The sequence below is a fragment of the Diorhabda carinulata genome, chromosome 6 (assembly GCF_026250575.1).
Source record: "Diorhabda carinulata isolate Delta chromosome 6, icDioCari1.1, whole genome shotgun sequence".
Lineage (NCBI taxonomy): Eukaryota > Metazoa > Arthropoda > Insecta > Coleoptera > Chrysomelidae > Diorhabda > Diorhabda carinulata.
In genome coordinates, this window is record NC_079465.1 from 20999511 (window position 1) to 21027087 (window position 27577).

At 33.4% G+C, this 27577-nt stretch overlaps 2 protein-coding genes across 4 annotated transcripts in view; one reads left to right on the forward strand and one right to left on the reverse strand.

The window, feature by feature from the left end:
• Positions 1-1147: 1147 nt before the first annotated feature.
• On the forward strand, positions 1148-20902 carry LOC130895007 (coatomer subunit delta). Its single transcript, XM_057802100.1, has 10 exons — positions 1148-1366; positions 1445-1484; positions 1541-1764; positions 5369-5548; positions 5619-5830; positions 7393-7548; positions 9824-10034; positions 17475-17689; positions 19225-19429; positions 20627-20902. Exons 1-10 carry the CDS (start codon positions 1364-1366, stop codon positions 20714-20716), a joined length of 1536 nt encoding a protein of 511 aa, XP_057658083.1. The 5' UTR covers positions 1148-1363; the 3' UTR covers positions 20717-20902.
• Positions 20903-23568: 2666 nt separating this feature from the next.
• LOC130894943 (heterogeneous nuclear ribonucleoprotein U-like protein 2) overlaps positions 23569-27577 on the reverse strand; it is a 28552-nt gene continuing 24543 nt past the window's right edge. The window contains exon 14 of one of the 3 annotated variants that reach the window (XM_057802000.1): positions 23569-25378. In XM_057802000.1, coding sequence (XP_057657983.1) covers positions 25367-25378 — 12 coding nt within the window. In that variant the 3' untranslated portion in view covers positions 23569-25366. Of the gene's footprint in view, positions 25831-27577 lie in introns of all 3 variants that reach the window. The other 2 variants (XM_057801999.1, XM_057802001.1) reach the window with 2 other exon arrangements.

Here is a 27577-nt window from a genome sequence, read left to right on the forward strand (position 1 = left end):
GAAGATTTCACAAAATTCAAAACGTCCGTCCGCGTCATCTCCTGAAGATAGGACAAGACACCATTTCTATTACTGTAAATAGGGGATGTCCACAAGGGGGAGCTTCGTCCCCACTCATATGGAGCTTAGTAGCAGACGAGCTATCATGTGGACTTAGTGACTTAGGCATATTCTATCAAGGATATGCCTAATGGAGGAATGGAGGGAAACGAAATAGCTGACTGGAGCAGACACACCCTTTATGGGACCTGAACTTTTCTATGGTATTAGCTACAGAACAATAGAAAACGAATTGGAAAAGAAGGTAAATTACTGGGACAATCTACAGGGGCTGAAACACTATAATCAGAGAAGAACTGCTGAAGGTATCAGCCTAAGTAAGTGCAACCTACGAATACTAAGTCCTGTTGAGGTATTGTCGCTTCAATGGATACCTGATGACGCTAAACCCAACAGATGATACAGCGTACAGATTCTGTTGCACAGAGGACTAAACCTCTATCCACATTCAGTGTGAGACACTACGTAACTTCAGAGCATTACACCTGGGAACAATTGAAACAGAAGACGAAGATCTCTTGCAGCTACAACCATCTCACATTCTGAATTTTCTAAGAGGAGTGGGATTGAAGATCAGCTGTAAACTCTGGGATTCCCAGTACCGTAGCAAGAAGGGGGGATCCTTACATACACACACACACACACACACACACACACACACACACACACACACACACACACACACACCATCTGTTCCGATCACCTCCCGAGAGTGCGTGAACAAGTTGAACTTTGTATACGTGCAGTTTTTTTTCCTTTCAAAGCTTTATTAAAAACGACTGATTAACAGGTTCTGTTGTAGTTGCGCGAGGGTTGTCTTCTAGTGACAGGAAAATTTCTAAGCTTATTTCTGGTCTTCCAAATTTTGGACCATCCCTCACAAACCCTGACAAACAGTTGTTTTATTAAAATAATTGAAAAAGTTGGTGAAAATAGATATTTTCTTACTAGTTATTTTTAAGTTTAATTCTTTTAACTATGTAGCTCTTTCCATATAATCCAAATCAAGTTTATTTTGTTTTTTAATAATTCTCTCTGTTTTTTTTTTTCAAAAATGAGTTTTATGCATTATTTTATCTCAACTCCTATAATTGCTGTTGGTATTACAATAGTGCTACTATTGGTATTTCTGATTTTGTTGACATTGTTGTCAGTTGATTACCTCTTGTCACGTCACAGTTTTTTCGTGAGCGGAGACTGGAAGATACACGTCAACGTCATCTTAGTTTCATTTATTGTTGGGTGTAATGTTTAGTAAAATAATTTTTTAACTGGAAATTTGTGCCATTAAACAAATTTTACAATGGTACGTTTATCAAATATTATTTGAAGACAATTTCGTTTTTAGAGATTCCAGTTTGTTTATATATCTTCAATGTTTTAGGTGCTAATTGCAGCAGCAGTATGCACGAAATCAGGCAAAAGTAGGTAAATTGATTTTTATTTTTGAATAATAGTACTATTTTCTGAATACTTTTAGCAATTGTGTCTCGACAATTTGTCGAAATGACTAAAGCCAGAATTGAAGGTTTGCTAGCGGCCTTCCCAAAACTGATACCCAAGGGTACCCAACATACGTTTGTGGAAACTGACTCTGTACGCTATGTGTATCAACCCTTAGAAAGGCTGTACATGCTGCTCATTACAACTAGAGCCAGTAATATCCTAGAAGATCTGGAGACCCTCCGCTTGTTTGCTAGAGTAGTAAGTTATTACCACTTCATTATATGCTTAGGTGAAGAAAATTAACCTCTAAATAATTTTAATAATTAGTATGTTGATTTAGTACTCAGACACTTAGTTGAGTAAATTATTGTGAACGTTGGGAGGTAAAATAAGGAAAAATTAATCAAAATAATTGGACTTTTAATTAAAATTACATATTCTTGTTAAAAAAAAGGTAAAAAACAATATTTTATTGCAGGACACGTTTATATTTAACTCCAAATAGTAGTTTCAAAGGTTATTTTAAAAATAGACAAATATTTAAGTTGGAATCAAATAGAACAATTTTTTATTAACTAGTTCAAAATATTAAACTTTTTACGCTTTTAATCATATGAAAAACTAAACCAATGGGTGAATTAATAAAAATGTGATAGTTAAGAAAGCATGGTAAACTACAAAAATATGTAATTAATAATCTTATCTACTCTTAACTGTATAAACTTATAAACGCAATGCTTCTCGTTTTCTGCCATATTTTTTGCTTCATTTTAAGTCTTATTTCATGTATTTGTTAGTCTCCCTCTTTTTATCTGTTATTCATTCTTGTTAAGTAGCCAAACTACCTCAATTTTTTCTATTTAACCACTTGATTTGTGTGCTCGAATCAATTTGAGCATGCTGAAATCTACGTAAAATTTAAGTAAACTTTTGTCTAAAAACTTTTTTCAAAATATGCATATTTCTTGAGTTATTATTTTATACAATTTTATTTTTTGTACAGACCTTGACCAGATAAAGAAAAATAATTTTTTATTTCTTAGTGTCAAAATAAAATTTAAACTATAGCTGCATCTCTAAAAATTTACAGAAAACATTTAATATCTGGATAACGGTAAAATTTAGGTATAGGAAAGTATACATGAGTTTGCCTTATTTTTTACCCCTGAGTGCATTAAAATAGAAAAAAAACGGGTGGTTCTATTTGAAAAAATAAAGAAATTTGATATATATGAAGTTAAACTTTGAACAGTTTTCATACACACCCTGTATAAAATGAAAAATTTTATTCAACATAGACTCAAATACGTCTGACCTTGCTGAAAGCAACCGAACAGAAACCATTTTCATATATTTAAGGCTATCCTCTTAAAAAAATAATTTATAAGGGTCTGCAAGGTTCAAATTTTTTACAAAAAAATTAATAACTCAAAAATATGCATTTTTCGATTTTTCAAAAAAGTTTTTAGACAAAAGTATACTAAGATTTTATGTAGGTTTCAAAAATGTATTAATATACAGGGTGTTCTATTTAAAATAACAAAGTTACAGTCGACTTCTGGTAGAACCGGGTAGGTGTATGACATGGAATATAGGGAAAGTGCAAGGAAATATATGAAAGTCGATTCATAACTGTGGATGATACCTGGATCCACCACTTTACACCTGAAATGAATTAAAACAGTCAAGGTAGATTGCAAAGGGCGAACCTGCTCCAAAAAGGCAAAGATAGTTTCATCGGCCAGATTATGTTCATTCCCTAAATTTAAAAAAGTAAAACATTAACAGGGAACATTATTTATCATTGCTTAAGGTATAAGGGATGAATTGCTTTGAATTTCGAGTTTAACTCCAGGACAGGTGTTATTAAATATTTAAATATCTATTTTGAGAATAGAAAGAATTAAAAGAAAATGTTTTGTTTATTTTTTCAGTGGAAAAACTTTTGAGTCAATCCATATATTTCCAAAAGTTATAATCACACCATAACAGACTAAAAACAGTCTTTCCTATTGACCTAAATTGTGATGGTTATTTAATAAACATAACATGATTCGATTGTGAATTTTGATTGGTACATAATTTATCGAATAGCTCTCGTTATTTTTTAATTATTTGACTAATTTGTTACATTTCGATTCAATTTTGTATACAGTGTGAATCAAAACTTACGTCGTATATTTTCTCTGCTAAATTTGTATCACATTTAAAAATTACTATTAACCTATTCCTAAATGTTTTAAGAAGAAAATTGAAACTGCAATTTTTTGTCTAGACATGTTGTCTTAGAGGTATTAATTGACATCTTAAGGATTTACCAAGTATCCAATAAAAATAGGCAACACTCAAAATTACTCGACCCAAATCTGTTGTACATTTTGTTTGTAGCGCCCCAAAAGTTAACAGAAAAATATCAGTTTTTCTTATTCACCTCTAACATCGTTTCAATAATTTTTTTTACCAAATTATCACTTTTCTGTTAAATTCTGTAAGTGGCTCAAAGTTATTATAAATTATTTTCGAGAAGTCACCTTTGGAAGTTAGTTGACAGCTGGAATGTCACGCAAACGTTTAGATTCCCCCGACTTATTTTGAGGCTATTAGACCTTTAATCGAGATGTGCTATCGTGCATATTTCAACCTGGATATTCGCAACCAGGATAAAAATTTTCGAGGAAATCGAAGCAAATGGTAAAATACGAAGAGGTGTCTTCGTATCAAAAACAATTCCTCGTTCTTAAGAACTTTCTGCGCCTTCTCTATGGTGTTGATGGAAATTCAAGCAGTTTTTAAAACGAATAAATTGAACAGATCAGTCCTTAAGCAGTTTTGATAACGAAAAAATTGAAACAGATCAGTTGTCAAGCAGCTTTGAAAACGAAGAAGTTGAAACCACTCAAAAACGCGTGGATGTGACTAACTAACTAACTAAACATTCATTACTAAGTTGTTAGGCCGAGAATATGTTTCACTTCAGGTCGGAAAAATATCGAAAAAGTCGGTACGAGAGTGTCTACTTAAGTTTTGGGATATGGCAACACTGATGTAAATATGTCAAATCTGACATCCATCATAATGTTTCACATTTTTAACGGTGAACGTACTCAGAACGTGCTATTTGAGTTATTTTCAAATAATTCAAACATTTATCTTTGTCAAAAAATGGAATTAAATCGCGAATATTTTCGAGCGACGATTCTCTATGACTTTAAAAATTTTGGAATTTCTGGAACTATTGTCGATATTCATACTGAATACACCCCCACTACACCAACACTCATAATTAAACGCCTGACGCGCTTTTCCATAACCAAGTTATCACCTTCAGAAACCTAATAACTTGATTTACCTGTTTTATACTGAATTTTCCCATTAATAAACCTTCAGTCTCTGAAGACGATAACTTGGTTATCGAAACGCGCGTCAGGCAGTGTAATCGTGAGTGTTGGTGTAGTTGTAGTGTAAACAGTTCCAGTTGCAAGCTTCATGTGAATTTTCACAACAATCCGTCGCTCTATTTTTAAGCGTTGATAATTTTTACGGAAAATAAAGCCCATATACAAATAAAGGACACGGCTACACTGGTTTGTCTACAGACACAATAGACATCGCAATCGAAAGAGTAGGCTACAAGTTGAACAGCTGGCAGTCATTAATCTTCATGAAACGTCCTGTGTATTGAAACTTTTCATTTCTTGAGACTTATTGAGCTCCACAGTGTAAGTTGGTAACCTGGTATATAATCCACATCCTTTCAAAAAATAATCCTTTGAAATTTTTTCAAGAAACTGACAACTGAAGAGAGTAATGTTACAGTTACAGAGATAGAAGATGAATAATTATTCTATACATTTTGTTTCAGATTCCAGAATACTGCAAATCCTTGGAGGAAAATGAAATTGCTGAAAATGCATTTTCCCTGATATTTGCTTTTGATGAAATAGTAGCACTAGGTTATAGAGAAAGTGTCAATTTATCTCAAATTCGTACATTTGTGGAAATGGATTCACATGAAGAAAAAGTTTATCAAGCCGTTAGACAGGTACGTATTATTCACTATGTGACAACTTGAAATCTGTCTAAATCTGAATGTTTCTTCACATTTTATACAGACGCAAGAACGAGAGGCGAAGAACATGATGAGAGAAAAGGCTAAGGAGCTACAGAGACAAAAATTGGAAGCTGCTAAAAAAGGTATTAAACCAACATTTGGCAGCAGTGGCGGGTTTGGAAGTTCTACGGGTTTCACACCGACACCTACTATCGGAGATGTAGCAAATCAGAATAACGATGTTAAACCGTCATACACAACAGTTCCAGCACAGTTAGTATCAATAAGATTATTTAATTATTTTCAGGTATGTGTTCCAGTGTTGAAAAAATATGTGGTATTGGATACTTCCTTTGTACTGTATTCATTTGGAGATACACAAAAGAATTTGATGAAATAGTTAATGAAGATAGTAGTTAGAGGAGGCTATGCAAATCTTGCAAACACCTGACCTAAATATACATTGCTCAACCCCATGCGGTTCACCATTCCACCAGCAATGTTTTAATGAACTCCACTACCATCCTGGGTGCTACATCCATTAATTGTTTCAGTTGTAATAGATGCAAACCGAACAGCTTTTTACTATGGACAGCTTCACAATTGCAAAGGAGGTTTGCAGCTGTCTCAGTGGTTTTTTTATAGATACAAATTTCAGGGAAATATTTACCATATATATGTCATTTTCTTTAATTCTAAATGTGAAGAAGCTTATTTGGTCAATCTTGACAAGTAGAAGAGAATTGACTTAATCTGTCTTTAACCGATCTTCCTTAATCACAATCGTTTGAAGGATGAAAAATAACATAATGGCTCTGATCCAACGAAGGGAGTTATTCCTCCCTCTCTTGGCAGCTGATCTACCAATTCATAACTGTGACTCCAGTCTTGGCTCTTGACTATATGGTTCAACTTCCTCTTGCCTTTCCAGACCAAGCATTTACGGACTGTTTTGCTGTCCTTATGCCGACAGTACTGATGGACAGAAGCTCATTGGTGGGTCTAGTTGGACTGAAGGACCTTATACACCGGTTCCGATTATACATTTGTAGTTTTCAAGTTATCGGTGTGAAAAACCAAAGACCCTGTAGGAAAAACCATTTTGTCATTAATTCATTTAGAGTGTCGATAAAGGTTCTGGAATTATTATCTGATATCTGTAACCACATCTATTAGCTCCTCACATTCGTTCAGAATGTGAATGTGATCTTTGTAGTCATCAGTTTCTTCTCAATGGAAAAAAATACAGAACATTGTGATCAATGTCAATGTTTCTTAGATGTAATCTTCCTCATTTGTTCCTATTCCTTCACTATCATCGTTTGGAGGCTGGATGGGAAACATCATAAATGGCTCTGATCCATCGAAGGGGGTTATTCCTCCTAAACCATGACACCAGACTTGGTACCCAGTCAAGATTGACCTGATTATATGGTACGACTTCCTGCATTTCCAGACCAAGTGCTTATTAACTGCTTTGAAATACTTTATAGAGGACATTTCCATTGCAAATACTGGCAGGCACAAGCTCATTGATAGGTCTATTTGGACTGAGGGACCTTATACACCGGTTCCGATTATTCATTCTTAGTTTTCATGTTATCGGTGTAAAATACCAAGGACCCTGCAGGAAAATCCATTTTGTCATTAATATACAGACCATTGTGATCCATTGCACAAATATTACAATTCTTATCTATGGAAACAAGCAATTTACTTAATCTGTCTTTACCGGTTCATTCTCCTCATTTGTTCCTATTCATTAACCACCAAGCAATTAAAATGTTTCGTAATTGACTGTTGCAAGTACATGTTTGATACCAAACTGTTTTCAGAAAACCTCGAGGAATGAAGTTAGGCGGCAAGGGAAAAGATGTAGAATCATTTGTAGATCAACTTAAATCGGAAGGAGAAAATGTTATTACCCAAAACAAGAATAGTATTTCCCAAACAGGAACTAAAGCTCCAGCTATTAAAACTGACATTGATGAGTAAGTATTTTTTAATATTTCCACAGTTGTCACCAGGGATGATTTTTATAATTTTTATTAGTAAGAGGTTGTTTTAAAAGCAAAAAAATATGGACTGTGAACAAAAGTACAAATATATGGAGATGGGAAGGGATTTAAATAACTTCAACCAATTTAAATGACAACAGAACAAAACAAGGAGTATAGATCTGATAAAGTCCAAGAGTTCGAATACCTGGGTGTGGCAGTGACAAACGAAGAAGATGAAACCAGCGAAATCGACAAAAAATAACCAGAGGAATCAAAATGTTTGGAGCCCTAAAAGGATTATTAACATTAAAAGATATTTCAAGTTACGCATTATAAAACCAACAATGCTGTAAGGCAGCGAGTGTTGGACCATGAATAAAAGAAGAAAACACCATATGGGGGAGAAAGCTACCGATAAGGATGTTTGGAGAAAAAGAACGAACGCAGAGATCAAAGCACTGTATGGTCGTCGAGCTGAGATGGGATAAGTGGCTAGAGCAAAAAGACTCCTTTGGATGGAGCATACAGCCAGAATGGACAAAGATATTTGGATGAAAAAATCCTAATTAAGGGGAGAAAGAGCGAAAAGGAAAAGGGAGATAAATAGAAGTATGTAGAGAATATTTGTCCTGTTGAGCTGTTTTATATATATATAGATATAGATTTTGCCAGGGAAGCTGAGATATGATTTTGTTTGGCTAATGGACTTCTTCCTCCATCTCTACTAAACTTGGAGAAAATCAATATGATATTCAGTGATTTATAATTTTTAGTCTTAATTTTTTTTTCTTCCTATCAGATGTTTTACCATCAATTTTGTATTTACACATGTATCTGAATTTTCACCTGATTTTAGTGCGATCAACCCCAAAGACTCGATAACCAATAATTCTATACTGCAGTGACAAGGGCAAAATATTGATCTAATATAAAAAATAGTGCAAATATTGAACACCCACATTTATTTTTATAATTATTATATTATTACATATTATTTATATGGAATTACCCAGTATATTAAAAAAATATTTGTATTTTTAGGTACAAGTGTCTTGAAGACATATTATAATGCAAATATTGAGTCAATGTCCAAAGAAATAAGTACTTTTCTCCCCATAAAAAAATTACCATCATCAATTGGGTTCCTCTAGTAACACATCATAGTTATGACCTTAGGCCATCATGAACTGATATACACTTAGCCTCTTTATAGACTTATTATACCTCATTTGAAACTTCTAAAGGCCAATACCTTGGGAAAAGCTAATCAGGCATATTGGTTTGAAACTTTTAAAGTCGGTAGGTTAACTGAAGTTTGCCCTACAGTTTGTGTATGCTGAGCACTCACAGATGACGTGGTCTGCACTTTCATCCTCTTCCATGCACCAGCGGCATTCCAGGTCGTGGAGATGGCGTCTTAGATGAAAGTTAGAAGGCCAGCGACCAGTCAGATTTCGCGCCGGTTAGGTGAGACAGTTGATTGGTAACAGAGGCAAGTCTTTTTCCTGTATTTCTTTGATTATACTGTGCTAGATGTTTCGATCCATCTTACGAGGAGACCTACACGAACAATGGGTTCTGTGTACATTGGTAGTTTTGCTGACTCCAACTGCCTCGTTGCTGAATGACTGGATGAGTTGAATCTTGCAGCCACCACTCACCAGTTCTTGTAGGACTTTTTAAACTCTTCTTACCCCCTGGTAAAGTTTTTTCTTATTTCTTCTTCTTTTCTAACTCCAGCAGAAGCCTAGAGTACACCGTATCAACCGTCGTGGTCCTGGAGCAGATTGAGATTATTGTGTTTGTATGGCGTCGACTAGATTGTAGATTGATTGGGGAGTCGTTTTGTATATCATTGTTCTATTTCCAAAATACCTAGATTCCTACCAAACGAGGCTATTTTTCTGGATTGATAGTACTATTCCTGGAGGTGTTAGTACTACTCCTGGAGGTGTTAGTACTACTCCTTTGAGGTATTTAAGCCTTTTAGGACATTCGCGGGAGTACATGTTCCACTGTTTCCATACTCGTACTTCGTCTGACACTTGTTTTGAATCTTCAAAGAAGATTTAATTGTTAATGTTGGTATAATGGTAGTAGTGAATAGTGTGTTTAGTATATATTAAATCATTTCATTATAATAAAATAATCTTCCTATTCTACTTTTATTAAATACACTATTAAATTGTTAATGCATCAACTTGAAAGTTTTTGAGGCAAACTAATTGTAAAATTAATAATAATGCAAATATTTTTGTGCTTTCAGTGTTCATCTAAGAATGGAAGAAAAGTTAATTGTAAGATTAGGTCGAGATGGTGGTGTACAACAATTTGAAATATTAGGTCTCGCTACTTTACACATCGGAGATGAAAGATGGGGAAGAATTCGTGTGCAACTAGATAATCAAAACACTCATGGCGTTCAACTACAAACGCATCCCAATGTAGACAAAGAATTGTTTAAATTACGCTCACAGGTAGTTATATTCATAGAAAAATTTCTATTTGCATTAACAGGTGCATGCTATTAATACAGATATAGAGAAAAAAAAGACTGCTTGGTAGCCTTCCTAGATGTTAGCCAGGCTTTCGATAAAGTCTGGCATGTAGGTCTGTTAAATAAAATCAAACTCAGTCTATCCAATTCCTACTACACTCTACTTCAGTCATATCTGTCAAACAGAACAGTTAGTGATGACACCTCTGAATTTTAACCTATTAAAGCTGGAGTTCATCAAGGCAGCATCCTAGGGCCAGTCCTTCTGACATTTTAACCTCAAACTACACTATGACAGGCACATTTGCTGATAACACAGTGATACATGAGGATCCAATAATAGCTTCTGTCAATCTCCAAGACCACTTATTCCAGATCGAAGAATGTTTCGAAAGATGGAGAATAAAAATTAATGAAATAAAATCCCAATACATAACATTTATCCTAATAAAAAGCCTATCAACAACATAGTTATACCTGTAACTTCTTGTGTCAAATACCTGGGATTCCACTTAGACTTTAAACTCAATTGGAGGGAACACCTGGCCAAGAAACCAAAGCAAATCAATCTGAAATTCAGAGAACTATAAGGCAGTCAACATACCCATCTGGACCTACGGAATAGAATTATGGGAATGTGCCAGCAAATCTAGTATCGCTCTCATACAACGAGGACAATCTAAAATCCTTCGATTACTAGTCAATGCACCATGGTACGTCACAAACAAATTGATTCATGTCATGTCCTCCTTATTCCAACAATACAAAAAACAGTACAAGAAAGAAGACGTAACCACTACCTAAAGCTGGACAGCCATCCTAATATACTACTACAGCCACTAACCCAGAACCAAACAATTGAAGACTGAAACGAAGCTGGCCAATCGATCTCAAATAAAGTGCAAGAAACCTTCTCACTGGAGAAGTCTCATCAGAACAACCTATAGGTCCATAGCCAACAGAATAGCTCATAGAAAATGTATTTCTGATTGCTGTTAATAGTACAAAAAAAAATTAACAGGTGATGATCGGTAAATAGTTTACCTTCGGTCTTTGAAGTCGTTAACTTGGTTATCAAAACACGCATTACAAAGTGTACTTGTGAGGGTTGGTGTAGTGGTAGCAGTAGACAGAATACTCAGTATTTCAAGAATTAGACAACCTCGACTGGATCATTTTAATAAAGTTGAACCTATTAATGCCTGTTTGGAATCATTATCCAAGAAATTTGCTGAAAAATATTAAATTATGCGACTAATCAGAAATTTTTCATTAATCGAGATGTTTTAGCAAAATTACTAATTATTTTAATACGAGGATGGTCCCAGAAGTACCTGGTACAACAAAGAAAACACAAAAATGTTGGAAAAAAATATATTTATTTTTCAATGTAATCTCCTTTTAGCTCCATACACTTTTCCCAGCGATGCTCAATAAGTTTGATATCCTTTTTATAAAAAGGATCGTCAAGCTCATCAAAATAGCCATTCTTTGAACACGGAGCTTTTTATTTAAGTCTGGGAACAGAAAATAATCCGAGGGGGCTAAATCTGGCGAATAGGGTGTATAGGGTAGCAATTCATACTTTAATTCATTAATTTTAGCCATTGCAATATGGGATGTGTGAGTTGTCTTGATGAAAAAACATTTTCTTCTTAGTCAAATGCAAACAGCTTTTCCTTTTACAAGATAGTCAATGGAAATTATCCCAATAACATCCCAAAAAACCGATGCCATGATCTTGCCTTGCTAATAGAACGGTCTTTGCCCTCTGTAGGTCAGGCCAGGTAATGGGACCCTCCTTTTCTTAACTACCAAATCAAAGAGTCTGTTTTTTTGTTAAACCATGAAATTTTGCTGTAGAACTTTTAATTTAAGAGCCCATAGGTGGCTATCTATATGTATTTGATGAGACCTGCATTTTTGTACATAGAGGTCCTTATACTTACTATATATGAAGTAGGGACTCACTAAGCTCAAAGTCGTGAACAATCAGGTAAGACTGGTATCAATTTTTGGTAAATCTATATTATCTATATATATAAAAGAAAGTCGTGTTAGTTACTCCACTTATAACTCAAGAACGGCTGAACCGATTTAGCTGAAAATTGGCAGGGAGGTAGTTTAGAGCCAGGAAAAGGACATAGGATACTTTTTATCCCGTTCGACAGCATTCCCGTGTGACTTGACATGAAACGTCAGTCACTATAAAAAGTGGTATAACAAAAAAGAATCAGACTTGGAATAACAAAACGCAAATGACAGCTATGTAATTGACGTATAATGACAGATATGTAATGACATATGGATGACAATTTGATATTTGTAAGAAATCAATAATAAAACTATTTCTATTAAATAAATAATTAACAATTATAATGTAATGATAGCGCCATTGCCCATTCGTAAAAAGTGAAGCGAACTATAAAACTCGGTATGGTTGAAAATTTGAGTTTTTAGGTGAAGTGAAGTTTAACTAATAATGCCGCGACCAAGACGATCGAATCTTTCCCGACAAAGCCGTGATGCAAGAAGAATACGAAATACTGCAAATGAAAGGACATGTTTGCACGAACTTTGCTTTACTCGGAGATGCCACGTTATTATACTTGGAATGCTTCATCGAAGAATTTTCAAAGACGGAAGCAAGGCGATGCGGTTCCTGGGTATCCAGATGTGCGTTCTACTGATGCTCTTGGTCGTATGTATACAGTTCATCCAAAGAATAATGAATGTTTCTATTTGCGGTTGTTACTGGTTACGAACTGTTAATGATGTAATATTCCCAACATATCGTGCTGCATGTGAAGAATTGAAGTTATTAAAAAACGATAGTCATTGGGATACGACAATCGCTGAATCTCCAAGTCAGATACGCACATTATTCGCTATCATAATTTCGACATGTTTTCCATCAAACCCATGTAACCTGTGGCACAAATACAAGGATAATATGTCAGAAGATATTTTACATCAAATTCGTGTCAGTTCCAGAAATCACGATATTGAGATGAATGAGGAGATACATAATCGTGCTTTACTCTTGATCGAAGATATGTGTTACCTCATGTGCGGTAATTTATTAATCAGGTTAGGAATGCCAGCACCATATCGTGAAATGAATGACGCATTTAATCGAGAATTGGAACGGGAACGTGAATATGATCACCAGGAATTAGATTTAGTAGTTCAAACGAATGTACCCCTGTTGAATTACCAACAAAAGGAAGTTGATACTTTAATGAAGGCAATCGATGATGAAAATGATGGTTTATATTTCCTAGATGCCCCTGGTGGAACTGGCAAGACATTCCTCATGTCATTAGTTTTAGCAAATGTTCGGGCGAGATCTAACATAGCGGTTGCAGTTGCTTCTTCTGGAATAGCAGCCACATTGTTAGAAGGATGCCGTACGGCTCATTCAGCATTCAAATTACCGTTAAATTTTCAAACTATTGAAGAACCAACGTGTAATATTGCAAAACACTCAGCAATGGGCAAAGTTTTAGCGGTATCGAAAATCATCATATGGGACGAATGCACAATGGCGCATAAACGTGCATTAGAAGCACTTAACCGAACATTAAAAGATTTACGCAATGATTTTACTGTCTGGCGATTTCCGCCAAATACTGCCAGTAATTCCAAGATCTACGGCTGCCGTCGAAATAAACGCTTGCCTCAAATCGTCAAATCTATGGCGCTATGTGAAGAAACTGCAACTGACAACAAACATGAGAGTTACATTGCTTAATTGCTTTCCAAATAATTTCTGTAATTTTGTCTCATCAAAAGACGAACTTATCAACAATGTATTTCCAGAAATTATTTCTAACTACAAAAATAATGAATGGTTGAGTGAACGAGCAATTTTAGCGGCTAAGAATAAAGATGTAGATGACCTAAATTACATAATTCAAAATAAGATCATTGGAACAATGCATTCATTCAAATATATTGACTGCGTCACAAATGAAGATGAAGCCACCAACTATCCAATTGAATTTTTAAACTCTTTGGACGTGCCTGGCTTACCACCGCACAATTTACGCCTAAAGGTTGGCTCCGTAGTAATCATGCTTCGAAACATAAACCAACCAAAACTGTGCAACGGTACGCGTTTGGTGGTTAGAAAATTGATGAAAAATGTAATTTACGCTACGATAATGATAGGAAAATTCAAAGGTGAGGAAGTTCTCATTCCGAGGATACCGATGATCCCAACCGATATGCCGTTTGAATTTAAAAGACTTCAACTTCCGATACTTCTTACATTTGCCATGACCATCAACAAATCACAAGGCCAATACTTAAAAGCTTGTGGTTTAAATCTAGAACATTCATGTTTTTCCCACGGTCAATTATACGTGGCATGTTCACGGGTCGGAAGACCATCTGCGTTGTTTGTTTTTGCGCCTGATAATAAAACAAAAAATGTCGTGTATCACAAGGTACTTAAATGAAGAGCAACCTATGTACTAAAATACAGAAATAATTATGAATGATTAATGTAGGTATTTAATTTTTTTGTATTTTTTCCAATTAAAAAAAAACTGCTTATTTATTGCTATTAAGGCGGAACAAAGTTCGCCGGGTCAGCTAGTTATTACTATCGGATAATGTTAAGGTATAGAGCTGATAATAAAATGTGTCTTTTTTCATTCTAGTTTGTCACCGGAGTCATGTCTAGTGTTACGTGATTTATCTTCATTATCCATCGAACAGGATTCTGTAAAAATAAAACGTAAATTGTAAAATAGATAGTGAATTGCAACCTAATCTGAAAAGGATCTTTTATCATATTACCAGTGACATTGATGACTGAACCACTCACAAAATGTGGAAATTGATCACTCTCCAATCATTTAAAGACAAATGTATTGTCCTTGATCAATCCAACCGTACTCCATTAGGTCTTACATTGTAGTTTGTTTTGTGTAAGCAATTTTCCAAATAGAGGAGATATAGTGGTATTGAGCATCAAATTTTTTTTTCTAAATTTTTCTTCAACATCTTAGGCTTTATAGCTGCTGACGAATAGTTAGAACCTTCCATCATTTACGTCAATTGATTTTTGGCATTATATAGCTGGCAAGTGAAGTACTGAATAGTGTTGAATAGCTCTTGTAGCTGGTCCTCTGTTCAATCCTCTTCACCCAAGGGTAACAAATGCTTGTTGATACCCAGTATTTTTTTTTGTAAAGAAAACGGTATTTTCTTCCGTTTATTGAAGAAAGCGGGGTTAAAATCACATCCATTAAACGTATGGAGGTCGATTAAACTTTTGGATAACAATTCACCAAGCTCTCTACAAACTTTAGCTATGTGAATGTATCTTTCATTTTGGCACGATTAAAAAATTCTCAATCGAATATTTGAATGTTTAATGGAAGGAAATAATGAAAGATAAATTGATATAGCTAAAAATTTGGTGAATTTTTGTGAATGTAATTTCAATCCCGTTTTCTTTAATGAAGGGGAGAAAAGACCTTTTACTTTAAAAAAAAAATAGTGGGTATCAATAAGCAGTTGTTAATCTTGGTGAAGCAAATTTAACAAAGCTACAAGAGTTATTTAAAATTATTCTTCAGCAACTATGGAACCTCAGACGTCAATGAAAAATTAATGAGCCATATTAAGTCCACTATATCTCCTTTATTTAGAAAAATGGTTACAAAAAGCAACCTACAATGTTGGATCTATTGGAGTACGGTTAGATTGAGCAGGACAACACGTTTGTCTTTAAATGGTTCGGGGTGAACAATTTTCACATTTTGTTTTTGTGAGTGATTTAATTTAATGTATATATTACTATTTACGTTTAATTTTTACAGAATCCGATTCGATGGATGATGAACACGAATCATGCTTACAAGACTTCCATGAAGAAGAATGAACAATGATACATTTATGAATATACAATATGTTTGAAAAAGTTGGCAACATATAACATACTTTTTTATTGTTTTACAAAAATAGTTATTCTTTATGAAAATCTCTGCTTTCGAAAATAATAATATTCAGGTATTTACATTTGACATTAGATGTACAGGGTGTCCACAAATTGCAGAAGATTAATAGGAATATTTTGACCACTTTAATTTCAAATTAAATTTTGCGAATTTTATTTGTGAAACACTTTTTGAACTTTTATCTTGGTAAACACACCTTAAATCTTTATTTGTTGATTTGAAATATTTTAGCAATGAATTTAAATCAGTAATAAATAAGAATAATGTATTTTCCACAATGGCATTTCTCTTACCGAAAGTTAGTCTAGTAAAAGCTTTCGAGAAAGAAATAATACATTCCATCTAGTTAATGTGCATTGAAATTGAAATGTAATTGTAACTAATGTACACAAGATTGAAAACGTCGGTGTGTATTAATTGTACTTCAAAAAGTAGGAATAATGCCGTTGAAATTGACTCTTCAACGTAATTGAAATTGTACTAATTGTAGATATTGTAGATAACTACAAAACCTATAGAGAAGCTGCAGTAATATTCCATAACAGAAATCCCGATAAAAATGTACATTTTGCAACAATTAGTAAATAATGAAAAAATTCATTCATGTCAATAATGAATTCAGAAAAAAATATCAGTCACAGATCGCCACTGAAGATATTCTTCTTCTTCAATTTTAAGATCTCATTATCTGTTAGTTTTGTAGGTTCAAGTGTTATCAGTTCCTGGGAGCTGATACTGTCAGCTGTCCATCCATCTCTTAGGTGGTGGTCAGGGTTCTCTTTTCCCTATTGGTGTCCCTTCAAGTAAGATGCGTGGCAGTCTACTTTCTTCCATTCTTCTCACGTGGGCGTACCAGTATCTTTTTCTTTGTCTCCCCATCTTACGATGTCTCGCACTCCAAATTGTTCCTTGATATCGTGCTTTTCCACTATAGTCCTGAGCGTTTCCATTTCGGCTACCCGAAGAAAGCTTTTCGTTTTGTTGGTTTCCTCTCTGGTTTCTATCCATCTTTTCATTTCATCATACTTCTATATAAGATAATCAAAACCAAATAATGCTCTCAGCAGTAGCAAATCCCAAAGATTCTATAAGGAAAAGGTCGACCACATTTGATGTAAGTAAAGGTGTAGTTGCGAAGATATTAAATTCTAACAAATTTAAACCCTACAAACCCCAGTTCATTCATACTCTAAAACCCGAAGAGTTTAATAATAGATTTGAATTTTGTGCTTGGTTCCAAGGGGAGTTAGAAGATAAACCCACATAACATTAATTTTTCCATTCTTTATCTCGTCCGACTTGGCTTTTCCCTCTATTCTTCTTCTCTATTTCATTTCAATCGTTTTTTGTATCATCTTCCCTTATAATTGTTCAATTTTCTGCTTATTCTACCTGAATTATACTTCAAAATAATTTTTTTTTGTTTTATATGTTTCTATCTATTTTAGATTGGATTGAAACAGCCAGCCAAACCATTTCCGCTTAATACAGATGTTGGTGTACTAAAATGGCGATTACAGAGTACAGATGATGCACTAATTCCCCTACTTATAAATTGTTGGCCATCAGAAGCCGGAGATGGTAGTTGTGATGTTAATATAGAATACGAACTTGCCCATACCCAATTGGAATTAATGGATGTTAATATCATTATACCTCTTCCGTAAGTATCGTTCCGCTCAATGTTAGTGTTAATATGAATATATGAAACTTTTTTTGCTTTTCATCACACATCACAATTATAAATTGATGATAAAGTTTGAAGTCTCTTATCACCATGTCAAGTTCGCTTTGTTTGCCATACTTTCAAAGTTTAGATTAGACTGTTTACCAGCCAGGAAGCAACAACTTTCGAAGTCTGTCTGGAAGCTAAACGGCTTACCTCTCCTCACTCTATAAAGTTTAAATGTAAGTACCGTAGACTTTGTCTATGGATATCTTCGCACTCTCAGAGTTATTCGACGGTTTCTTTTGGTTCCTTGGAAAACTGACAAGAGCTATCGGGAGATTCTCCAATATTTTTCAGGTGGTAGTTCACTGAATAGTGTTCACAAAGTATATCAGTAACTTTCTTTGCTTATATTTGTTTAATGAAAGGTCCTTTTGGGTAGAATAAGAAAGAAATATATTCGATTCTTTCAGTTTTAGGGTTTTATTTAATATTTCTGATATATTTTTTCGTTTTCCTGCTTTTTTAGAACCATAACTTGATAGTTTTTTGGGAAATCTATAAATGTTTGTGCTTCTATGAAAGGAATTGTCCGGCCTTTTTTCGACAGGTGAACATCTTGTTGATTTCCTTATACTCCGGTATGGTCAGGTACCCACATAACATTAACTTTTATTGTTTGCTCCTAGTGTGTTCAAAGATTGGGCGCGTCCTATACTAGAATAACTCAATTTTAGTCAGTGCTTGAAGGACTGTTCTGCTATTTGATAAGATAAATATATTTGCATTGTGATAGTTACGTTGTGCGGAATAGAATATTCTGAGCCCATTGAAATAGCGAACTTGGTTTCTGGACCATATATTCCTGACCCTTTTTGTCCATTTTCAAGCCATCAGTGTAGAATACCAATGAGCCTCTTCATCTTTGCATTGTTATAGTTACTTTGTGCGGAATAGAAGATTAATACCAATGTGCCTCGTGTCACGCAATCTCTGCGTTTGTTATTATTATTTTATAGTTTGTGATCAAGCACGGTTTGGAAGACTGGCTGAGGTGCCCAGTCAGGTTACTAGGATTCATGTTCTATTCTTTATATGCTTTTATTGCCCACTATTGCCCATTATTATTGGAGGACAAGTCGAAAATGACTAGTGCCCCAATTTTGGTTTTTGTTCTTGGCCACCATATGAAAGCTGCATTGCTTATGATATTTCGCACAACTGATCTGTACGTCCAGTTCATCATTTTGGATTGTTCCTTTTAGTGAATGGAACTAAGTTCGTCTTTAATGGGTTTATCTCAGACCTTCATTATTCAAAGTTTACATATTACATAGTATCGAATGATTTATATCAGGAATGCAAGGTTTAAATTTCATCTCATCAAAACTTTTTTTTTAATTGGTTAGTTTTCTTTTGAAGTCTAGTTTCTACTCCCGGTATACATAAAAATTTCCTGTCGAATACTTGTACCATTTTGTGTTACATACCCAAGTAATGTAGATAATATTAATTTTTTATTGTTTCAGAATTGGGTGCTCACCCGTTGTTGGAGATTGTGATGGTATGTACACCCACGAGGCCAAACGCAATCAACTCGTATGGAATTTACCATTAATTGATGCCGGTACCAAGACTGGTTCATTAGAATTTAATGCACCAAGAGCCATCCCAAATGATTTCTTCCCATTATCAGTAACATTCAGCTCCAAATCATCTTACGCTAGCATTAAGGTAATTAGTTATCATATTATTAACATACAAGAAAATGTTACACCATGGACTATTGATCCTCGGCAATGGGAATTTTGTGTTCATACATTTATTTTTATGGGGGAAAACACGATTGAATTGAAAACTGATTTTACTGAGACTTTGCACCAACGCAATTGATTGTTATTGAAGTTTTATTTGATGGTGAATTATACTCAAAATGGGCTATAAATAGAATTTAAAAAAAATGTACGATAAAGAATATTTCTCGCCTTGACAATTTAGACATTTATTTTATCACGTCAATAATTCAAAGTTTGTTATAACGGTTTCTTTGAGTTCTACCCTTTAAGCTACAGCTGTACTTCAAGGAAAATATGAAAGTCACTCGGTGTTAGGTCAAAGTGCTTTGAGATTGAGCTTTATCAAAAAATCAGGAATAAATGAACAGCTCATAAAGTTACACAGGTTTCATAAACTCCACGCAGCTTTTTGGTCTAAAATAAACTGTTATTAAAGGTTCATTTGAATTTTGTAAGTCTATTTGGAAAGTCAGTTATAAGAAATAGCTCACAGGTTTCATAAACTCCACTTAGCTTGTTGGTCTAAAATAATTTATTCAAAACCTCGAATGTTAGAATAAATAAATCAGAAATAACTACTGTGCCACAATATTCAAAATGAAATGAAAAACGTAACAAGGCGAATGGCATGTTACAAAATCCATCTTAAAAATATTTTGTAACTTGATAAATCACTACAAAATCTAAAAAATGTGTTGTGTACGGAAACAAAATGTTCTAAAATTTATTTGCAATTTTTTGCTCGTCTGGAACTAGTACTAAACAAGTTAAATTTATTGCTGGGACGTAAAACTTTTTGTTTATTACATGAACTTGAAATTGTTACAACGTTCATATCGCGCAGAGACAGTCTGTTGGAACACACCTATTCTTTTAAATTTTTCTTACTCCATTATTTTGTACAACGCAAGTCGTTAATATTTTCCAATTTGGCATATTTCAATTCATCTACAATTGCTATATTCATACCATATCCTTTGTGTACACCAGCGCTATTCTGGAGATTTTTAGAACTGTTTATTGTATACAGCTGGACACTTTATCAACTGTCCTGTCACATGAAAAATTGAAAAAAAAAATTCACAACTATTCAACACTCTAACTTTGTTTATGCTAAAGTAAGTTTTTTTTACAGATAACAGAAGTTCTTCTCGTTGATGATGATTCTCCAGTCAAGTATTCAGTAGAAACCGCACTTTATCCAGATAAATACGAAGTAGTGTAGTGGGGAAAGTTTATATAAAAAAATCACTTTTGTCAAAACTATTCGACTGAATTTAGTTGAATATCTTTGACTTGTATAAATTATATAACTAATACTATTATCTAATATGCAATGTTGCTTTTTGTACAAAAGTTTAAGTAACTTGTCTTTATTTTATCTATATTAATAAAATAAGCGAGAAAGTAAGCATTGAATTTTATTTAACATTTAACACAGGAAACTAGAACAATTTAATTTTGATGGGATGATGAGACAAAAGGGGATCTCATCAAAGTTAATTGAGCGGGTAAAACCAACAAGGCCATAATTTTGACGACTCTGTTCAACATCGCAATAGAGGAAGTAATAGATGAGATAGATGTGGGAGACAATATCTCAAAAGCTCGCAGATAGTAGGATGTGCTGATGACTTGGCACTTCTAAAGGATAGGAAAAGCCTAGAGAATCTTATAGTGGAGTTAATGGAAAAGGCCAGTGAGATGTACAAAAAACAAAATACATGCCGGTAACCAAGAGAAGAACAAATAATAACAGGAAGATCGTTCTGGGAGGGTACCAATTCCAAAGAGTGAAAGATTTCAAGTACTTGAGTGTGACAATAAGCGAGGCAAATAATAGAAGGGGAGGAGAGAATCTAAACGGCAATAGAGTGTACTGGAGGTATATAAAGATTCTGAGGAGTAAAGAACTGAGCACAAATACAATGTTCAGAATATACAGAATTAAACCAGTCATTACATATAGGCCCTAAACCAAATGCCTGTCAAGGAAGTACAAAGAGGATCTTCGAATATTGGAGAGAAAAATGTTACTGGGAGGATCAGAATCCCCGAGGTTAATGAATCACGAGATCAAGAACGGGAGGTGAAAGAGAGATATAATAAGAGTGATAAAGATCTAAAGGATTAAATGGTTTGCACATATGAAAAAGAGATCTGAATACGGAAGGTAAAAGAGTGAAAGCCTACCTAAAGTTAATTGGGAACAAGTATGCAGGATATTGCAGTGGTGGGATGAAGAACTGGAAAAAAATATTGACAGAAAGAAAGAAGTGAATCAGGATAGTGAGGGAAGCGAGCAAGAAGCTGTTTACAGGTTGGAGAGTGAACAAAATAAATTTGAAGCGGATTTATTCACAACAAAAGATGAATCCACATAGCCCGAAAGATGATTGCGAAGGTTTAAAAATTATCTTTTATTATTGTTTAAATTATATATTGTACTTTTTCTTTTATTTATTTATACGATTTCTATTCGTGGGGTGAATCAATAAACACTGTCTCTTTACATTCTTAATTTATTTATACACTATACACACAGTTAACTAACTTTTATTTAAATTCTTCGATTACTTTCTATTTCGGTCTGTTCAGTACGACTATTTATTATAAACTGCGCTACACAAACACCACTTATATATCTCAAAAGAATTCTCAAAATTTCTAGAAAATAAAGAAACAAAGCAAATAAATAAATAGACCTTCCTAGAAATTATTCAAAAGAAAAATGTAAGAAAACCGCCTGCTATAATAAAAACTTATATAAAACAAACATCAAACGGATTCCGCCGTTTATAAAAAGTATGTCAAAGGCGACGCGCGTACTTATAAGCAGGACCGCCTTCAGGGCGGAGACACAATCGTAACGGTATTTTTAGAAAGAAACAAACATTTTTGAAAAATATATTAAAGAATGAACCAGTGGTTCAGTTGACAAAACTATGTGACTCATAGTGAAAGCGAATTGTTTTTGGTAACTCCCTTTACTGCCGGTTACCTGTTTGATTTCAATTTTAGGCATAAGACACTATTTGTTGATGAACTTATTAGTTTTCTTGAAGAAAAGAAGTCAGAGCAAGATTTTGAGGAAGAGCCATATCCATTAAAATCTCCTGAGAATTTACCCAAGAGGAACAAACCACATCCTTTGACGTCGAGACCAATTCAGCCACCTTCAACATCTCGTGATCAACCCAAAAGGGAAGAATTGCAACCTTTGACAAATTCAGGAGAAAAAAGCAAATGAATTAGCCAATCAAGGAAGACAAAAAATTTTAATAAAGGAGTATAAATTACATTACGCTGATATATGGCAAAGAATCATGGAAAAATTGGACTCAACTTTATCGAAATGAAAGCAAAATCAAAGAAAGAAATTTCTTCTCTATACAAAATACACCTAGGAAAATTCCTCGGTTTAACAATGCTAAATTACCAAAGTGATTACAATTATCAATAGAATGAGATCAACACATTGTGTCACTGCCCAACATCTATATAAAATTAATGCTAAGAAAGATCCTTACTGGGATTGTAGACAATTAGGAGACTTCAACCACTAGTTTCTTGGATGCACGATTAGATCATCTCAAAACGACGAATTGCACAAAGAACTGCTTAAGTATAATCAAGCCCCAATTAATATCTATTCTTTGCTTGTGGTTCCAGCATTGAAGTAAGCTTTTAGTCAAATACCTAATATGAAATGGCTTAACACTTAAGTAGACAGTAGTTTTACTTCCTGAAAAAAAAACCTTTATTTATCCTTTACTCTTGATGCAATCCTCTGTGTAATGTCCTGGATACACCACAGGACGTGAAGAGTCTATATCAGCTACCCTTTGTAGTCACCTATTCTTATTTTGAAGGGCATGAAGCAGGTCTTCATACGCACCTCGCGGTACTCTCTTCAAACAAGTAAACACAGATCCTGGCTGTATGTTGTTAGACAAAATGCCACTAGAGAAAAATTTTTTTCTAGCAATCATTTATTATTTTTAATTTCTATGTAATATATTATCTGAATGTTTTTAAAGTGGTTAAAGTGAGGATTCAAAATAAAATACTAAAAAATATACTAGAAATATTTATTTATGAAGTTAAAGTTTGTTAAAACATTACATATTTTTCAATATGTAGAAAAAGACAAATAATTTGAATAAAGTTACTAAGTATCCTCAAGTATACACATTAAACAAAATCTATTTGCTATATTAATTAATAAAATATATACAATCCTTTTTTAAAATATGACCTGATACGTCATGATAATTTGTACAAAAAATTTGAAATAACTCAATTTTTTTCTCTGATAAATTGAATACTAGGAAACCAAAAGAAAAATTATATTTTCCAACGACCTAAATGAGCTACTTAATATTTCACCCTATGAATAAGTGCGAAATGAAACCTCATAATTGGAATTACTACAAAATGCGCTACGTTCAAATGGCGACATATTAAGTATAAAGTGTAGGTCATCGGAAAAGTATAATGTACAACTCGCGTGGAAAATAGATAATCCGTACTAGTTGCACGATATACTTTTTCAAAATATACATTCTAGGTATGTACATTTTTTTCATAACTAATAAGGTACACACATCAATTTAAACTTTTCTATAAAAAGCAATAAGGAAATAAAATTTTTAAAAAGTCAACACTATATCCTATAATTGCTTCTAATAGTTTCAAATTTTCTATTTTTGTCCATAATATCGAAATTTAAAAGTGCTTGCTTTGTGTGGGAATAATTTATTAACACTAGAATTGTACATTGGTGTCATGCATGACACAGCTATGCTTTATCTCCTCAACAAACATTAAACAGAGAAGTAAAAGCTAACTTGGAATTTAAAGAACCGTTATTGATATCTATACTCAAAAAACTAATTATTAACACTAATATCAGATTTATACCACCTGATACTTATTTCAATAACAATGTTATCGTCTTATGTCAACTGTTTTCCTTTGAGTTCTGAAAACAAAAACTTTATGTTCCTCAGAACACACATCAGGTTATGTAAATGTGAGTATAATGGTAATAAACAATGTATTAATAAAAATAGTACTCAAAGCTGAAATAACATTCGGCTCTGTTAGAATACAATTTCACTACACCATTTTTTAAATTTACAAAATGTGAGTTCCAATGTATCAACTGAAGTAGAATGAAATTGTCCGGAAATATTGTTTCAATGAGTGAAGAGGAAGAAGAGCTTTTAGACAGTGACATAGTCTAACAGTTAAGACCTGAGGAAAATGGTAACAACAAGTTAACAACCAAGTTTTCAAGACTTTACTACCACCAATTCACAATAAAATTACTTACGCGAGTTTCGACAATCAAAGAATCCACTTCAGAGATTGAATAAACTCAGTTTCTGAAGATAATAACTTGGTTATAAAAACACGCGTCAGTGATTGTATAATTGTGAATGTAGATGCAGTAGTAGTAAATAGTGTAAATACTAAGTTTTGCGCTGATGTTCATTTGAAAAAAAATCAGCAACAGTCCTAGTATTAATCACTATGATGCAATATGTATAAAAAAATTAGAAGATCCGCCAAATACTCTAAAAAAAAATTTTTTTAAATCGCAGGACATGACAGGAGATTTATTTGGATTGATGTATACAAGTACTTCTTCTATTTTAACTCTTCTTGTATTAATGATGCAACTAGTAACTTCGGCTTAGACATAATAAAACAGTTTCTTGGTTTTAGAAGATGCCCCATAACATCAAATTTTTTACGATACTTAACCATTTTTGTGGTGGTGAAAATGTCTTCCTTGGTATTTTTTTTTAATTTCATATGTCAATCTAGGGTTAATAGATTATTCTTTGAAATTACTGATATATTTGTACTACAGTAGTTCCTGAAATCAAGAGTTTATAACGTTATTAAGACTATAGCAGTTGTCATCATAATATAAATAAGGACTGGTAAAACTACCAGAAGCATTCATTTTAGAACATTGTTTCTACAAAAAATACTACTCTTATAGAATTTATCGTTTCTGGGATGATGTGACGGCAGCTTGTGCCATTTGTTGGTGTTGGGCATACTGTCTTGCATACTGTGCCCATGCCTCCTGAGCATTATATGGTTGAGAGGATTGCTGATTTTGAGCAGCAAAAACATTTGTCGAATAAGTTGTTTGTTGTGATTGCTGTGACTGATGATATTGCTGTGCCTATTTTAAAAATGGCTCCCTCTTTAAAAAATATTTTACTTAAGTAAATTATCAGAATCAATATTGATGTTTTCGAACTAAAATTTTTATCTGAATTTAAATACCCCCCCGGAGATGTTTGGACTGGATTACTTCTGTAAAATAAAAAAAAAATAGCATTACCAATCTCAGAGATTAAAAAAAGTAGTTAGCAATAATGAACACAGAGAGTCTAACAAATATGTTAAGTGAAAAATTATGCCTGGAAAGTTGGGTAAAAATAGATAACATTGTGCGAGTAAGAAGGGTAAACTTAAAAAAATATATATACGTTAATATACTAGTTTCAACTCTATCAAATAAAAAAAACATTGAAGCAGAATTGAAAATTACCATTTAGTAATTTACAGATTTTTAGATTTTTGACGTAGTCTAGTGATCTATCTGTTAACTAGCACAATTTGGATAAATAGTAGACTGTTTGGGGAGTTGTTTTGGCATTACGGTCACTCAGCACCTATACCTAGAAGATATTTTGTACAAGACTCTACATCTCATTGTTCTGCTTTCAAAATGCATAGATTCCTTACTATTTTTGGGGTATTTTTGTGTTCTACTTCCAAGCTATTAGTACTACTTAAAGGTACTTAAGGTGATGTTTGATGAAGCAATGACCTGTCAGAAGACAGACCAACCAGATCACGAGAAGTTCTTTAGACTTCTTGGCTGATATAGTTATGAATCTTTTAGATTGTCTTAGAATTATAGTGTTTTTCCAGCAAGTTTCCATTTGATTCTTTAGCCATCCGTTCAGTTCGTTATTGATGTGGCATCAAAATAGCTTGTTATTGTTACTGTAGGTACCTTATATCTACGGAAACTGAAGGTTACCAACATAGGTAGAAGTGAGAATTCACTATATCTCTGTAAGTATAAAGGACTTTAAGGATAATAATATTTCTAATTCGTTAATATACCTAATTGTGAAAGATAACATTTAGAATTTGTTTTTAGATAATTCTAGAATGATATTTAATTGAATTTACAATATATTTAAGTTAAAAACACTGCAAAAATAAATATTAGAACTAATCCTTAAAAAGCAGAGTCTAGAATCTAAATCTAAAAATTGAACGTATTCATCTAACTTACACATAATACAATTTTCAGTTTTTTATCGGACTTATGTTTAATCGTTAACAATTGAACTTGTTAGGAAGTATGTTCAAATTTAGGGACAAACAAGAAAATAAAAATCAGTTAGACTCTCTGCTACTGTCACAAATATGTCAGATGAATCAAATGCGAGTGGATGTCCCTCCAATGATTACATTCATTTTTATTACATGCTCTTGATGAACAATTTTGTCTTTCTTTTACAATACCTAGCAAGAAGCATGAATTTGTACATTAGTAAATTATAAAATTTTATTCGCAGCCAACATTGATTCTGATAACGAATCTTTTGATACATGTATTTGGTATAAAGCATGTTATACTAACTCTGCTGAAATTATAACAAAAAAAAAATGTGAAAATTAATGTTTAAGCAAAATAAAACATATCTGGATGAGACATTGTTCATAGAAAAATTCTAGGTATGAAAAGAAAGGCATATTTAGTATGTTTACAAAATGTTGGAGGAAATATCAATAATGTTTCATCCACCTAAATTAAAAAAAATATTAATATTGAGGTAATTCTTTTGGAATACTAAAAGAACAAGTTTTGTAGGTACTAATTTACGAGTGCCGCCACGTTTCAAATGGCATACCTACCAAAATTTTGATTTGTACTTAAAAGTTTATATTGGGGTCAATGAATATTATTAATATATGCTGTGGTGATATTAATTAAATAAACAATAGAAAGAGTAATTGATTCAAATTGGGTTAATTACTA

Bases quoted from the DNA above. Each gene is read 5' to 3' on its own strand.
- LOC130895007 (XM_057802100.1), top strand. The intron at 10,035-17,474 runs GTAGTTATATTC...TATCTATTTTAG, and splicing joins TGTTTAAATTACGCTCACAG to ATTGGATTGAAACAGCCAGC. The intron at 19,430-20,626 runs GTAATTAGTTAT...TTTTTTTTACAG, and splicing joins CATCTTACGCTAGCATTAAG to ATAACAGAAGTTCTTCTCGT.